This window comes from Siniperca chuatsi, linkage group LG17, assembly GCF_020085105.1.
Source record: "Siniperca chuatsi isolate FFG_IHB_CAS linkage group LG17, ASM2008510v1, whole genome shotgun sequence".
Lineage (NCBI taxonomy): Eukaryota > Metazoa > Chordata > Actinopteri > Centrarchiformes > Sinipercidae > Siniperca > Siniperca chuatsi.
Window position 1 is genome coordinate 11,926,045 of NC_058058.1, and position 17,355 is coordinate 11,943,399.

The 17,355-nt window shown below is 38.5% G+C and overlaps 1 protein-coding gene across 1 annotated transcript; it reads right to left on the reverse strand.

The window, feature by feature from the left end:
• Positions 1-559: 559 nt before the first annotated feature.
• Positions 560-16,982, reverse strand: zgc:63863 (uncharacterized protein LOC393372 homolog). Its single transcript, XM_044172736.1, has 10 exons — positions 16,682-16,982; positions 15,387-15,441; positions 13,954-14,084; positions 13,778-13,858; positions 12,929-13,115; positions 12,677-12,778; positions 10,484-10,625; positions 9,495-9,679; positions 8,378-8,487; positions 560-6,667 (listed from the first exon to the last, which is right to left on the reverse strand). The coding sequence occupies exons 1-10, from the start codon at positions 16,749-16,751 to the stop codon at positions 6,501-6,503; spliced, it is 1,230 nt and encodes a 409-aa protein (XP_044028671.1). The 5' UTR covers positions 16,752-16,982; the 3' UTR covers positions 560-6,500.
• Positions 16,983-17,355: the final 373 nt, after the last annotated feature.

Below are 17,355 nucleotides of genomic sequence, written 5' to 3' on the forward strand. Positions count from 1 at the left end.
ACAGACTGAAAGGAAGACGGGGAGATCCTTGTATTTTGTTTCTTTAGAGCTGCATAGAGACAACACCAGAGATCGGATTCTTCAAATTACTCTACATGTATTAAGGCTCCAACTAACAATCATTTTCATTGTCAATTAAACTTTCGATCATTTTTTCGATCATTCCTTTTTTCCATGAAATGCTAGAAAATGGTAAAAAATGTCTTAAAAGGTGACATATTCAAATTTCTTGTTTTGTCTGACCAACAGTCTAAAACCTAAAGATATTCAGTTTACTATCATAGAAGAGTAAGAAAAGATAAAAATTCATCACCTTTGAAAAGCTGCAACCAGGGAATGTTAGCCATTTTTGCTTTAAAAATGACTGGAATGAGTAATTGATTATCAAAATAGCTGTCAATACATTTTCTGTCAATCAACTAATTTTTTCAGCTCCTCACAAGTAAAGCAAGAGTTGTGAAATCCAATAAACTAAAAAGAAATGTGACCAATAGCTCTTCTGAAAGCTAGTAAGTGGACATTGCATTAAGAGAATGAACTTTCACACTGTAACCAGCAGTGTTTTCTTCATAATTTATTCACTGTTTTACTTCAGAGACAAAAACAGCTTAATCTCTATGTCAAACACATGTCTCGGTACAACTATAGTACAAGGTGCAAAGAACCTAATATGTTCAAGAGTACAGTTGGTACCAAATGTTTAGTAAACATGATATGAGAAACATGCATTAAAATGCCCACAGAAATCATATATACACACACAAATTAAGGGCTTACATCATTATGTGTAAACGCATTTGGTGTTATCAAGTATTTTGGGAAATGTTCAGACCTGAGGGGAGGACAGAGCTGTCATGAGAGGCTCAACACAAGCTCACTGGGAGTTCAACTCCAGGCTCTTCGTCACAGCACAGTGAATTCATAATTTGGCATGAAATCCAGCTCATTTTGGCTTACAGAAAGAGTGTTTTTTTCTTTTTGGTAATTTGAATCAAACCAAATGATCCACTTACCATCCAATCAGTTATTGAAATAACTCCTAAAGTGTATTTTATTTTTCAAATTTTTTTTTATTTATTATTCCATTTTTTTATTTTGGGTTTGAGTTTTTTTAAATTTTATTTTATTTTCATTCAACAGCAGCAAAATTAGTATTTGTTTCCAAATTTATGTATTTCAAAAGATGCATCAGTCGTTTCATAATCAACATAAAAAACTGATCAGATCTGGTCAAATTGCTAAAACTTTTTGGAATGAATCATCTATGGGATTGTGTTTGTTTATTTGGCAAATAGATCTAACAGAATGGACAGTAGGTGGAGTGTAAAATAGCCTCAAAATCTTTGCAGATGTGAGCTCATATCTTGTGAGACAAAAAGATAATAAAATGCAACTAAAAAGCATTGATTCAATGTGAAATAGTTAAACTATCATCAGAGCTAATCAATAAAAGTAAATCACTGCACAACAGTCAAATTAAATGACGAACCTTCTATTTTATACGTTTATGTCTTCTAGAAGAGTTTAAAGTGTTTTTCCATTACTTATGGCCTTAACCTTAAAAAAACCAAAAGTTTTTTTGAGTCAACTTCAACATGCAATCTCCAGCATCCATCTTCTTTCTTGGTTGGCTTCATTCAAACCAAGTAACATTCTTCAATCATATTTAATCTAAGGCCTCTGCCAGACTGAGACCAGTGCAGGTGTTGGTGTAGGTGTTTGAGTGTGAATGTGAGAAGAAAAAAAACAGACAAGGAGAAAGTGTCTGTGCACGCCAAGAGCCAGGGGCAGGAATTAAATCCTCATCATGATCTGGCACCATCACCACTCTGCCTGTATAAGGGTGTGTGTATGTGTGTGTGTGTCTACATGGCAATAATAATACAACTGCACCGTAGCATCTTGACTTGTTTGAAGACCACAGACCCTAGACCCTGGTCAAAGAGCTTTTCCCTGCATATTTATGTCTGAGACAGACAATGAGGTGTAAGATTACATATAACAACTGCTTCTTTTTTTTAATTCACTAAACAGTTTCATATCGGTCACCTGTATCCAAGCATCATGGATGCACAATTACATACTATAACTTTAAAACAGCCAGTGGTAACAGAATTACCACTTACCAACTTTTTTGCTGAGGGTTGCACTACCGCTCAAACGTTTGGAGTCGCCTGCCACAAAAGCTTGATTCAGTACAGTCAGAGGGCTGAGAGGAATACTCTATTTTTGAATAGTCTTTCATGCTTTTAGGTTGTAGAAAGTCCTCTTTACCAATAAATGTTATTTTGTATGAAGGGTTTTGTACATGGAGAACAAAATGCTGTACAATGGTTCAACCAGACTGACAAATGAAAGGGCAGAACGAGACAAAGATGCCTCTGAGCAACAATTAAATAAGAATATAAGAAATCAGCAGTCATCAGTAAAAGAAATTGGAAGCTTAGCATTAAAATCTGTGCAGATTTAAAGAGGAACAGGTTCCTGTTTCAGTGTCAAGTGCACAATAATGCCTACAACAAGCTGGAATTAACAGGCGTGTAGCAAAGCTATTCTTAAAACTTCAAAATAGAAATAGTTAGTCTAGGGCTAGCACTATTGGAATTGGATCACGAAATAGCAGCTGAACATGCTATGGACTGACAAATCACAGTTTAAACCTATTCAGTCTAACCACTGAGTAGACTGCAGAGGGCCCAAAGAAAAACGGGTTCCCAAAATATTTAGAGCCCAATTGCACAGTTGTGATTCAAAAATGATCTAGGGTCACCTACGCTTTTCTGGACTGGAAAACAAATTAAAAATTGAAGAGTATTTTGGGGGGGGAATGGTTACAACAGTATTCTCCCCTGTCATGGAAGTTTTAATCATTTGATTATTCTAAAACTCTTTCAAATGTAAATAATACATTTGGTAAATAATTATACTGTTTTATCTATGTTAAAATAGCCATTATTGAAGGAAAGAAAAAAAAAAAAAGTCTGCAACTGCGCCCAGCCAACAAATAGTCCTGCACATAACCCCCGTTAAAACTACAACTTGTCGTTTTTACATTTCGTTTGTTATATGGATTAAACAAATAATTATAATGTGTTAATTAGTGAACTTCAGAGGTGCTGGTAGGTGGATTTTGTTACATTTGGAGAGAGCCAGGTTAGCCGTTTCCCCCTTTTTGCAGTCTTTATGCTAAGCTAAGCTAACCAGCTGCTGGTGGTAGCTTCTTGTTTAGCGTACAGACATGAGAGTGGTATCTATGTTCTCATCCAGCTCTCGGCAAGAAAGCAATTAAGTGTATTTCCCCAAATTTCAAACTACTTTAACATCTAGTCTGATTCATAATGACTGACCAGATACAGTATTTTATATGCAAAATAACTGGATCACTTTTAAAGATATAAACCCGATAATTACAAAGCATAACAATCATTTTCACTGTCCCACTTAGGCTATTCATTTTAAATATACATTCATACAATCCAATTAAATGTTTACCCATTAAATAAATAGCCAATCAGATTGTTGCTCTTAACATACATAATTAGACTCTTGACAGTTTACATTGAGGCACATAGAGCACCAAAACAAAAAATAAATAAAACACAGAAGATGCCCAGTAAGTTAAAGCTAGGTAGGTAATGTTAGAGAAACTAGCAAGAGACAGCTAGATTCTGAAAGTATCCAATCAAAAAAATCCCACCCCCTCCCCTCAGGCCTTCCTCCAAAGCCATTCCCACAAAAAAACATTTTCATGCGCAATGAGTGCACGGGCAGAGTGCGTGCAGGTAGGTAGGACAGGCAGGGAGGGCTTTTTGCAGGCCTGCAACAGCCACAGATACCGGATTCTTTTAATTTTTCCCCAGAGTATTTGATATATTGATTGCTGTCGGGATATAAAGAGAATTTCACCAAATATAACAGAAAATGCTTCTGAAATACATTACCTACCCTAGCTTTAAAAAGGAAAAAAAAAAGAAAGAAACTGACCTGTGAATAAACATTTTCCACCTCTCTCTCTCTCACACACACACACACACAAGCATAAACACACATTTAATGGATCTGATCACATCGGACGGACACACGCACAAGTGATGTTTTACATGCTGTTCAACTGTAACATGCAGAGGCCAGGTTACTGACTAACTAGATGTCTGAATCCTAGCAGGCTTGCAGGCCAGACTACCTGAGTTACAGGCCATTGACTAATTTATTGACTGTCTAATAAAATGACTGATTATCACCAATCAAAATCACAGCAATTGGTATTTTCTGAAGAATGCCTGAAACTAACTACTTAATGAAGTGATAGATTGATTGATCGGATTGTTAACTACTCAGCTCTGCAATACTTCTCAGATCGCACTGAGGCTAGAAATATGAACTCTACATACATTTACTGTAATTTCCTACACAACAAAGTTGAATTCATATGCTACAAACAACTAAAATCAACAGAGTAAATTTAACATCCAGCTGTGCAAAGCGAGACATTTACTATAAATCTGATGACGGAGGAAGAGGAGGGAGGAGAGTGTTACTCCAGTGAAGTTGTGTTAACCGATGCAGCATCTTGGCCACATGCTAGTAAAAGCTGATAAATGTTTCTGAATATAAGTCAAAAAAACAGAGCATGCATTGCTGTTTGGAGAAACCCCTGGTGTTCTGTACATGTACCATAGGTGGAAATAGCCTATATTATTAATATTCACTTTTCAGGTTATGAAACTGTGATTACGTTTACAGTCAAATAAACACTTTGGTCCAATAATATATACAGTATGTGTGGTGCCCTTTGAGAAGATGCAGGTTGTTTACTTCTTCCACTTAAAAAATAAAATAAAAACAACTTTTTCTCCCATGACACATGTTAAAATAATCAGTCCAAATGTTCCCCAATTGTAGTCCTAAAATCCTATTTTTAAGAGAATCTACAGTATAAAATGCTGAAAAGAAATATGATGTTGAAGAAGAACTGAGTCCATGTACTGTAGTTCTGTTGACAGCTGTTCAGGGTGGATGTTGGCACAAACCTACTAAATATTTTAAGAATGTAAAAGTACTGGTGTCTTCCCAATATTCATTCAGCAGTGGTGGGCCACAGCAGCCAGAAAACTGCTCCAGAAAATATAAAAATAACATATTAAAGAACTATGTATTTCAATACCTCCTGCAAAATGCATGCTGGCATTGAGTGCTGCATGCTAACCATGTGTAATGTTCACATTTTGGGGCAGCAACAGCTTTTTGTGTGCCAAACTCTACTGTAAATGTAACTCGCTGACACCTGGAGTAAAGCAATTAAAACCAGTGGCTCACAGGCAAAACCTCTCCCTCCATCTTTCCCATTTTTCTCCTGCTCTCCTTCTTTGCTCGTAACTGGAAGCTTTCAGCTGGAAAAAAAAACAAAAAAAAAACGGTCTTTAATAATTTGTGTTCATGTGTCATCGTGCTGGCTTCGGGCACTTTTGGCTCTCAGATATGGCTGCTGATCCAACAAACGCATTAAAACACCATCAACAGAAATGAAACAAGCATGGCAGTCTGAAAACGAGTTATCAGCAAAATAATCAGCTAACAGGAAACACACCGAAACACATGCAAAATGTTAAACCAATGGTGACGTGTGAGCAACAGCCTGAAAAAACAAAATGTGTTAGTATCTCACACGCATGGGTGGAATATGAGTCAATGGGCTCCTGGGCACAAACAAGTAAAAGCCCCCCAACCGTCCCACATAAGAGCAAGAGCCCAGCCTGAAAGAGACACAAAACAATGTTCATGTCTCTTTGTGGTCATTTTGTGTCTCTTTTGTAGTTGTTTTGTGTCTCTTTGTGGTCATTTAGTGTCTTGTGGTGGTGGTTTTGTATCTCTGTGCAGTCTTTTTGTGGTTGTTTTGCATCTCTTTTTTTTTTTGGTCATTTTCCGTGTCTTTGTGTTGATTTTGTGTCTCGTGGTGGTTTTGTATCTCTTTGCAGTCTTTTTCTGTCTCTTTGTGGTGGTTTTGCATCTTTGTGGTCGTTTTGTGTCTCTTTGTGGTTGTTTGATTGACTTTTCAAAAAGAAACAGTCACTTCACACAGAGGCTCTGGCCCAGGGACCCAAGCGTCGTTTCTGAAAAGTCAAGCAACGGTATGCCTGTTCCGTTCATGCATCCATGCTCACATGTGGTATGAAGTCTGGGATACTTGCTCAGAAACATACAACACACATATACCTGCACACACACATGCACACACATCCTGAGGCTGGCTAGTGGTTAACATATGTTCATTGTGGTTGAGTAGCAACAACCTGTTTGGCATCAAGATAACGGACCTCTTCCTGCTTTTCTCCAACGATTCCTCTCAGCAGGACAGACTTCAACGAGAGGATTCAAGTCTTCAACATCTTTGTTTGTGTATGTATGTTTGTTTATTGTTAATCCATCTGAAGAGCAGATGTGTGTCAGCTGTCATCATGTGTCAGTGTGTTTATGTAACAGTCTAAATCCCCACCGCCACATCAGAACAGTTGTAGTAACACCTCAGGTCCCCAGTCCATAGCCGTCTGAGCCACAGCGAACACGGCCGCCCCAAGCGTAGCAGACAGCCCCCACACTGCCATCTTTACCATCCTGTTCCCCTTCCCCCACAGCTGGCCTCGGTCCCAGGGCAAAGCTGCTTCCAAGCCTGAGTGTCGAGAGGATACAAGCACAGAACAAGGAGGAGGGGTCAGACCATGGGGAGTGGAGACATGGCGGGGTCAAGAGGATTCAAAATGCTGGAAGCTGAACTAAAGGAGGTTCAAACTGCACTTTATTACTGGTATTGAAAACAAAAAGGGGGCCAAGGGATGTCAAAACACTAGGCGTAGAGACAAGGAGGGGGCAAAAGCAATAATACACAAAAATAAATTAAGTATAAACAACCAATCCTGCTCTATGATCTTTGCTAAGCAGTACTCTCACTGTAATTAACTAAAGGCCCAAATAGTTATAAACTCAACTTACCACTTGGGGCAGCAAAAACGCCTTTAGATACACTGTCAAAAGAGCACCAGAGGAAGAGCTTGCGTATTTGTTTTACAGCTCAGCCAAACAAACCGTGGACTGTGATAATTCATCAGGCCATGTTGCTTTAAAGAGTAGCTTAATACCAGTCTGAAAATAAGTTTTTCACTGGCCTCTGTGATTGAAAGTTTCAAGTGTTTTGCACTTCTGACCAACCTGCAGCATCACAGATGGGTGTTATGTTGGACCAGTGACCACACCCAACAGTGATGTCACAGTGTACTGACACACCGTGGAGAACACCTCTATATCACTGCTGCAAGGTGATAGGTTAAACTACTGGAGGTCAAAAACAAGAGTTTCTGCTGCTCTTCAGTTGCTCTTTAATAAAGCAGAATAAAGAACAGTAAAGTTTAGTCTATAATGTTATCTCACACTGAACTCATGGAAAAATGTTGTCCATAACACTATGAGAAAAGCATTGCATGCACCAGCTTCTGTCTTCTGCATCACATCCAGGATATGAATGCATCGCTGCCTGTGAATTTCTTGAGTGTGTATATGCATTTGGAAATGTGGACTTCAACCAAATATCACATCCTTCATCAGTGAAAGACATTTGTTAAAATTGGGTTTATTGAGTTAAGAGTATTTTGTAACTACTGTTCACAAGGTCAAGAAAGAACTTTCACACTCAATTAAAAACTACTACAGTTTATAGTGAGGAAGTTATAGAACGCAAATATATTGAATGGCTACTGCTGACAAATGCAGCTCATAAATCGTATCAGAAAGAGGGTTTAATATAATAAAGATCTTATAACTTACATTCACTCGTCAGCCATAATTCATCACCCGTGTAACATTTAGACAGCAGGTTGTCTCTCATGCTTGTTGACTCCCATTCATTGTCTGCCTAAGTGAAATCAGGAGGTGCTATGGATCGCCCCTCTTTCTGTTTATGCTAATTGAATTTTGATGAAACTAAAGGGAATGATGTGCATCAATTTTAATATTACACTGTTTGGTCTGAGGGGAATGTTACAGCATATTTTTGATTGCCTGTACATCACAGACAATATGTTAGACACCACTGATCAGATTTTCACAAAACCAATGGGAATAAAGCATCTCTTTGTTCTGTTCTGGCATATTTAAATGTGCACTTGATTGGCCTGATGGGGGTAGTACGTCATTTGTTTACTTGTTGGCCCTAAGGGGGGCAGCATTTGTGGGGGATGACATATTCACTGTTTTTTGTTTTTACGAATTGTGTTCAAAGAGTATTCAACAAGAATTTGCTTTTGCTTCACTCATCTGTGTCTGTACTGTCTGTGTGTGTGGAGTCCTTCTTCAGAGTCAGTAATAAGATTACAGTTACTATTTTTACCGTGTCTGGAGGTGGTGGAGCCCTGGGCCTTGGTGAGGCGTTGGAGAACAGAGTCGGGCCTCTGGTGGAGGGTGGAGAGCTGAAACGCCTGGAAGGTGCTGATGGACAGACTGGTGAAAGAAAACAGAGGAAGAGAAGGGTGGAAAAACAGGGAGGGAGAGTTAGTCGATGATGGATGCATAGACAGCTGGAATGACATGAAGAGATGGATTGAAGGATAAAGTGATGGATAAAGACGTGAGGGAAAAAGTGAGAGACAATTTGAGAGATCTGCTAACTCAGTAGTTCCTGTATATAGGAAGGTATGGGAGTAATGCATTATGGGACAAAAGTATCTTTCAGCATCAGTCAGTCAGTGATGTCACTTCCTCTCCTGAACAACGACCATAAGTAACACTGTAGGACACGGACAAAGACAGGGAGACAGAAGGAGAGACTAGATACAGAGAGAAAAAGTGTAGTTGTGCATCCGACGTTTCCTCCTCAATAATAAAAAATGTGGGAAAATGGTCACATGCATGGTTACACACACACATACACACATACACACACACACACACACTAAATGTGCGTGTCAGCAGCACAGGACATGTATTTTTGGAGCATCTCCAGTTGGTTACTGAGGAAATTACATCACACCACCTACAGTCAATATACACTATCCCAAAATACTTTTATATGGTAAACTTTTGTATTAGAGTCATGTGTTCTGAAAGCAATTAGTCAGGTAACTGATTAGCTCATTGACAGAACACTGAAAGACAACAATTTTGATAATTGATTATTTGTTTAAGTCATTTATTAAGCAAAAATGCCAACCATTCGCAGTTTCCAACTTCTTAAATGTGCAAACTTGCTGATTTTCTCTGATCATGTAATTTGAAGGTATTATATGGAAAGTTGTGATGGGCATTTTTTACAACTTTGTGACATTCTGTAGACCAATCACATTTACACTGAAATTTAAATTTAATTTTTGTATTCACTTAACCTCACTAAGTATATTGGTTTTAAAGCCTCATGTCTTCTCATGTGTCCAATGAGCACCAATTTCTGATATGTTTGTGTAATAGTATTAACATTATTATTAACCATTTTTAGTTTCTATGATTCTCACCTCTTACGAGACTGCAATGCTGCCCGCTTGGCGAGTAGAGATGGAGGATACTGGTTGAACAGGTCCTGGGCCTGGCCAATTAGAAGTTCATATGGAAGATCCTGGGGGATGTGGGAGAGGAGGTGGTGGACCATGGCCATGTCACACTCTGTCTGCTTCACCTCCTTCTCTCTGTGCAACACAATCTGAGGAGGAGAGGAGGGGTTAAACATTTAAACCCTGAAGCTGTGTACTCTGGTAAACCTTGGAGCAAACATGATTTAGATTCTACATACTGTCTACATACTGTACACTGGGTAGTTTCAGTGATACTACTGCGGCAGAATGAGTGCTTAGCAGTGAAATAGGCAGATGAAGAGTTAACCCCCCATGCTGTGCGCTGTACTCAGCCTTGGAGGAAACATGAACTACATTCTGCTTTGTTATTTCATACACTTCAAACAAAACTCTCCCTCTGCCCAGCCCCTACACACACACACACACACACACACACACTAAAACATCCTCAACTGCATACAAGCAAAATGTGCACAATTGTACACACTTAATCAACATGCACAAAACCCTTGAGTTAAAAAAGGCCTCTTCACACTCAAATAAAATAAAAAAGGATGCATGCACACACACATAAAATAAATTATTTCCACAAACACACATGCACACAAACATGTTCCAGCAGTAAACATTTCTGCCAAAACAGTTACCCAAAGGAACAAGTTTCAGAGAGGAACAAGTGAAAAAAGTTACAAATGTTTTCCTTTGTAATCTATTTCTCTCTCTCTCCTTCTCAGTCAAACATTAGTCGGCTCTCCTCATCATTCTGTTTCCTGATGGCGCTCTCTCTCTCTAATTAACTAGTCCAGTGACTTCACAGTACTCTGCCTCACTGTGTGCATTAGTATGAATGTGTGTGTGTTCATGTGTGAGCGTCTTGGAAAACAAAGTCACTGCCTCTTGTTCATTTCCTGTTGGCTTCTATGTCTTCTTACCGTAGCGGCGAGGTAGATGGGCATCAGTGGGTGTGAGGCCAGGAAGAAGTCGTAGAGTCTTAAGGTGCGTTTGAACTCTGACAGTACATGGCCGTACCATGTGATGAGCCAGGACAGTGCAAAGATGGTTCCCACCTCCGCTCTAAAAGAAAAGGCAAATATATAAAGAGATGTAAATGTAAACAAACAGAAGAACACTTAGGCCACTAACAAAGACTGTCTGACATGCTTTAAATGTCTTTTATTCCTCTTTTAATTTAACCTTCATTTAACCCAGAAAGCCTGAGATTAACAATCTCTTTCTCAAGAGTGTCCTGGCCAAGATAAGCAGCAGTAAATTACAGACTTAACAACAAAACAGATAACACAAAATATGTTACAAGAGGAGAATTAAATAAAAATACAATTATAAAATCACAAATAAAATATCTAGTAGTAATAATATGAAAATGTATGGGCAGATTATACTGTTTTCCTATCTTCCAGGTAGCTTGTGGTTTCTGATCATTTCAGTTTTGTATGAAAATCATCTTGCAAAGACCATCACATCACAATCCATCACAAAGAGCAAGGCTCTCAAGTTGATTTTCAAACTGTATTGAAATTAATGAAAACCAATGGCTGCATGGAAGGCAGGAAATCATTTTGAAAACTAATGGATGGCACGCAAGTGGTGGAAAGTGGTCTGCAGTACTGTAAAGTATAAGCAATTTTTAGTCAATGGGATGAAATCTGAAATGATTCGGCTAACCTTAGCCAAAAAACACTTCCATGAATTTAGGGTAACCATGAGTTGCAGAATAAAAAAAATAATGACTAGGGCAGAGGCTGAGATACCCTGATTATTAATCCTTAGCATGGTTCAAGCTCCACATATGCTGGATCCAATGATTCCCAAAATGCATCTCGATAGTGTGTTTTGGTTCATCAATTTCTAAAGAATTGGCCTGGTGAATTTTAAAGAAAAATAAATTTTATTTACCTTCACATTCTGTTTATAACCCTCCTATTCTCTCCCCTGTCTTTCTTTGTTGTGTGCTGACATAAATATGCTGTTATTTCTGACAGAGTTTTAAGAAAATTGGATACTCTTAGAGGTTGCTGATAAATATTGGATAGAAACATTCAGGGAGGAAGAAGGATGAGTACATGGGGAAGGGAGTGACAAGTGAAAAGAAGTCGGCGGGAGTGATGAAGAGGGGGAAGGGTAAAGATAGAGAGCAAAGGGAGTGTGTGATGAGAGGGACATAAAAGAGATACAATCAAGTGGGAGAGTGAGAAAATAAAGGAACAAAAAAGAAGGAGCAGGAGGAAAGGGAAAGAAGAAAAGAGGCAGAGATAAGAAGGCAGGAAAGGGGAAGTGGAAGTCTCACAAAAAAATAGCGTTCCAAACTTTGAAGTTGGGTGTTGTTTATCCTGCTGTTTTTCTGCGAGTGCAATGTCTGTTTTTTTGTGCTTTTTGTGTTTGTGTGAGCTTCTATGTGAGTAGACCGGTAATTTGCAAATATGGTGGTTGCCAGCACAGCATCAATTATGGACAGGCAACAAGACAGCAAAGGTACTGCAGCCGTACACACACACAGGCACGTACCCACACAATTCCTCACTACACACCTCAACATTAACCTACAGTAGCTGGTTGTATCTTAAAATGTTTTTTGTTGCTGTTTTAATAAACTGCAAGTAGACCATGAATAATTTTTAGGCTAATTACATCTCACAAATAAAGGTAAATGTGGTGCACACCTTGGTGGGACAAAAAAGCCTTTGAAACAGCTGTTGGACCATCTGACATGAGAACTCCCCAATGAGACCACTATTGATGCATTTTCAATTGACTTCCAATTCAAAAACAAAACACTCCCTGTGAAGCTCACGGGTGAAAAATCAACACTCTGAGGCCCTCTAGTGGTTGTTACTAACTCTACATTATTTTCAAAGCGACTTACAATAAGTACATTCAAATTCCATAGAAACAGGAGCTAGATGCCATCAAAAATTGGAAGTACATTCCTCTCCAACAAACAGGTAAAGGTGTGTTCAGTGCAACAGTACACGTGCTTAGGGATTGTTTTGCTTTAAGAAATGAGACATAAGTAAGTGCTAGTATCCTTTGGGCAGCATCAGCACGTTTTAAAACTGTGTGTGTGTGTGTGTGTGTGTGTGTGTGTGTGTGTGTGTGTGAATGTCTACCTGATCATGAAGTCGTGTAGTTCTGTATCAACCTGTTCCAATATGGGCATCAGGTAGTTTAAAATGTGTTTAGTGCTGTCCATGGTAGGATCCATGAAATCCCTACAGACAGAGATAACAGACAGAAGTTATGTAAATATTACTATTAAATAATTTTGAATATGGTTGATTAATTGGACCCCTTACATTAAAAAAATAAATAAATAAATAAATAATAATAATAATAATAATAATAATAATAATAATGATAACCTGAGGTGGTAATTGGACAGTGTGTCCAGCATGGCGATGGCCATCCGCTCCCCAACTACCAGCAGCAGAGAGACAGCCACATCATGGTAGCCTTGGTAGTAATAGAGCTGAGGGTTGCGTTTTAAAACCTCCAGTATGATGTCAATCAGCTGTTCCTGAAGCACGGCTCTCTCTGTGGCTGGCATACCTGAGGGAGGATCAGCACATTCAACCACAAACAATCTTGTTCAACATGGAGAGAGCAGCAGGTAGTAGGTTGGAGACTTTGATTAATGCCTCAGCGGCCACTTGGACATGGTCAGGAACTTCATGGAAGCACACCCTGTAACTTAACCACTACACCATTATCCCATTCATGTTCTGTATTTACCCAAAATCAACTTATAATTAGTAATCATTCTAACTTTTCTGGCACTTTTTAATAGCAAAAAGACAGATTCTGCATTTGTAGAGCAGCTTAGTACGCACAGATCAACAAAACGAGGAAAGGATCTAAAAAAGGATCTAATATTGTGAGTCCAACTTTCCCTCATTGCCTGTTTGGAATTTTTCCAGACATTTTACATTTGTTGCTTCCTCCTGGCAGAAAAGTTTAGATTGACATTGAATTGACAGTCTCACAGTTAGATAAAACACATTTCTCTGTTGCTTTCCTAACTTAGTGATTTTGCCTGACAACACAGGCATCTTGTGACATAAGAATCTTCCCTGGTGCAGCTTTTACTCAGTTCATTAATTATTAAGCTCTGCCAGATATCTGCATGTTGCTGTGAGTACGGGGGTACAGTTTGACAAATGGTACTTGGAGCTATGCTGCTCTCTTCAGAGATCTCACACACACACGCGCACCTTTAGGGAATCGCTTCATGGACCTCCTGACATCCAGGACTACTTGGTTGTAGTCCTTGTGGTTCTCCCTCACATCTCGACCTACAACAGAAGAAAATGTGTTATTGTTAGTATTAGTAATAGTATTATGTAGTATACATCAAACCAGTAAATATTAGTATCGGTCAACCACTAACCAGGTTTATGTGGTAGATTGTACACATTGATGTTCAGTAGTTTGGGCCAGACTTTCCTCCTCAGTTCATCAGTGAGCAGTCCTCCCTTACCGGCTGCTGCTCTCCTCAGGGTCTCAATGTCCACTGGATCACTGCGCATTCAGAGTCAGAATTGGACACTGTTCAGTGTAATGCACTACTTTAAAGTCGCCCCACACAGCAGAAAAATCTATGTGTTAACCAGTCCTCAAAAACTATTTTATCAGAACAAGTGAAAATCAGCTAATGGTTTTAAATAATATCAACTGCGTCTGTTAAAAATGAACTTACTTCAGGGATAAAGTGTCTTTTTCTGGATTCTAGTGCAGGAATGATACATATGTGTATAAGAAACAAACTCTTAAAAGCCGGATATGGCAGTAAATTACTTGTTAAAATGGATGTTTAGCTATCTTAAAACTTGGTTGGTATAAAATTCTTCTAACAAGACAGAATTATGTGGATTATCTGCATTCAAGATTTAAGATTAAATTTAAAAAGACATACTGTATATTACAATCTCAGTCCTCTAAATAATTCTTTGAATGAACTTTTGCACACGAGACAGAGTTTGAAAGGATTTTATGAACAATCTTATACTCAAGACAGTCAAATTCCATTCATTTGTCATTTGTTTTATTCACTCCACGTCTGCCTGACACTGTGGCAGCATGATGTGTGTCCACAGGTCTAAGTTGCATGTGCAATTAAATGTGAATTCACAAAATCAGCCTACTCAATTCGGCATGAGCTTTCCTGTGCCATTTCCCATCAAGTCCCACGTGCCTCCTGACACTAAAGTCATCATAATCCTCGTCACACTATTCCTCTGGGCACATGTGAGTAAATGTGTGAAATTAGCTTAGTAGGGAGTGATGAAGGTCACTGGCTGTGGATAAATGCATACCATCTAATTGAGGAATAGCGAGTAGCAGAGGGAGGGACATTCCCACTTGGGACAAGGGGCCATTGCTCTCCTGCTAATGGAGGCCTTTTGTAGAACGGAAATTGTCAAAACCTTTTAGATTTCTAGAAATACAGGTATATCAAGGCCGATTTTTAGTGAAAGCAATTAAGGGGTGAGAACTTTCTGTTGTATTTCATCATTAGAACACAATAGTTACATTTTATGTATTAGTACTTCAGTATTTCTCAGCCATTCTTCACAAAAAAAATCAAAGGGTCTCATTAGCAGCAAAGAAAACTTATTTGTAGCAGTTTCAGATGAGGAATGCTCTAAATAAACAGCAATCCAGAAAGTGTTTTGACTGAATGTGACAAACTCCTGGGAAGGAAAATAAAATCAGCTTTAAAACAGCTCAAATTAATATGTCCTCCTGGATGCCATTCAGGGCAGAAGAAAGAGTAAGCATCTTTAACAAGCAAACTGTAGCTAAGCCGATAATTATTTTAACCTGATCAAAGCCTGATGGATCTCAGCCAACTTCTGTTTCCTCCCACAATCTGGTGCTGTAAAAGAGGGACAGAGATAAGGAGGAAGAGAGAAAAGGATGAAGAGGAGGTGTGACAGAGGTAGAAAGAAATATTTGAGGAATGAAAGAGACAGAGCAGTGATAAAGTCATGGGGAAAAGGGGAAAAAGACAGGGCAACAAGAGACATTGGGAAGGAGAAAGATAGGGATGAAAAGAAATTGAAAGAGGAAAGAATAAGGGATGGGGAGAGAGAGAAAGATGTGGGGAGAGAAAGATAAATGAGAAGAAAGACATCGATGGAGGAGAGAGATCACGTTGGGGTTATAAATAGAGGCTAGCAATTATATGCATGAAACACACATACAGACAAACATACAAAAGTATAGTTTCTAGAATTGGTACAAATAATTGACTCTGTTAAATAATAATAGATGTTTTGAAATACATTAACTGTAAAGTGTCACTTCTTATTAACATTTGAAGTATGACTTTTACAAGGAAATATGCCATTTTTGTAGAACTTTGTTGTTATGAATTTTCTGCTCAACATGATTAGCACAGACAGAAAAAACTTGGTGTTTCCTTATTAAATCCCTATTGAATGATTCTTTTGACTAACCCACATAGTGTCTTTCATGCAAAAGATGCCACTACAAAGAATAAATGCCTGATTATAATGAGTCTCAAATATAATCACAGTTATGTAAGTGCTATGCAGTGAGTTTTAATCAAATTCAAAATAAGGCATAATTGTTTGAATGGCATAAAAGGGTTAAACCAGTGTTGAGCATGATTTGTTTGATTTTTTATTTTGTTTGTTTTGCTTTATCAGGTACAGTGAATAAAATTATCCTCCTCTGTCTGGCTACCAGCTGCAACTTTCCAAATTGTTGGCTGACAGTCTGCCACGCAAGCACTACTGGCAGATAAGTGGCTAAAGTTTACTTTGACAAAGGTGTCAACAAAACGACAACCGACGGTTGGATACAGGTTAGGAAAACAGCGGACAACAATTCATGTCTTTGTAACGTTACTGTAACTTTAGTTTCAGTTTGTGTCAGTTGGCTGCAGTAATAGCATTAAGTTCACTGGCATTTCGCCACACAGTCTTGGCAGGTCAAGTGCTTGTAGGCTACACGTACAGTAAATATAAGTAAATATACATGCTGGGTTTAAAGTAAGAACTAGCTTTGTGTGACTAGTCTGTATTTATGTCTAGTGTGCGTTTGTTAAACACTAACGTTACCTAGGTTAGCTAATTTATCTGTTGACTCACCTCTTGTGAGAGATCCATTCCCATTCACCCCAACTCCTGCGTTTTGTTTCTTCCTCTTGAGCCTTTTCATCCCCTTTAAAAGCTGACTACAGAATGACGACGTTTGTGTTGTGGCATAGGCAAATTAACAAATAAAAAATATGTCTTTAAACAGGTAAAAACACTGACAATATTCGGCTCTACGTGAACGTTTCTCTCTGAGAGAATCAATCTAGCATGAGATCACTTCTCTACGCTGCTATTGGGCAGAAAAGACGCGTGACACAATACACGAATGCCATTGGCTTTCCATCGGCTCGCACCGCAAGCTGACTTGACTGTAGTTTTGTAGCTCTGATAATTTAGCGTAGTTGCCAGTGTTTGTTTTATTTTATGTTATAAAGGCATTCGCTCGATGGAAATGCGGTTGGTGACACAATTACATATTCTGAATGTTTTCACGTTTTCCACTAGGCGACAGTAATGCTCTATATAACAACTGTTAGGGAAATTAGAATATTATTATGGACAATATGATATGTTAATGATAATATGTCAATATACTAATATGGACAATAGTGTCTATGGCCTCTAAGTGCATGCATGTAGTTTCTTTTTCTCTCTCTCTTCTGAGTGTTAAAAAAAATACTAAAATGTATATTTACAACAATGAGAAAATAAAATAAAACGGATAT

Bases quoted from the DNA above. Each gene is read 5' to 3' on its own strand.
- zgc:63863 (XM_044172736.1), bottom strand. From the start codon at position 16,751: ATGAAAAGGCTCAAGAGGAAGAAACAAAACGCAGGAGTTGGGGTGAAT. The intron at 13,859-13,953 runs GTTAGTGGTTGA...CTTCTGTTGTAG, and splicing joins CAATCTACCACATAAACCTG to GTCGAGATGTGAGGGAGAAC. The intron at 8,488-9,494 runs GTGAGAATCATA...TTCTTTCACCAG, and splicing joins GCATTGCAGTCTCGTAAGAG to TCTGTCCATCAGCACCTTCC.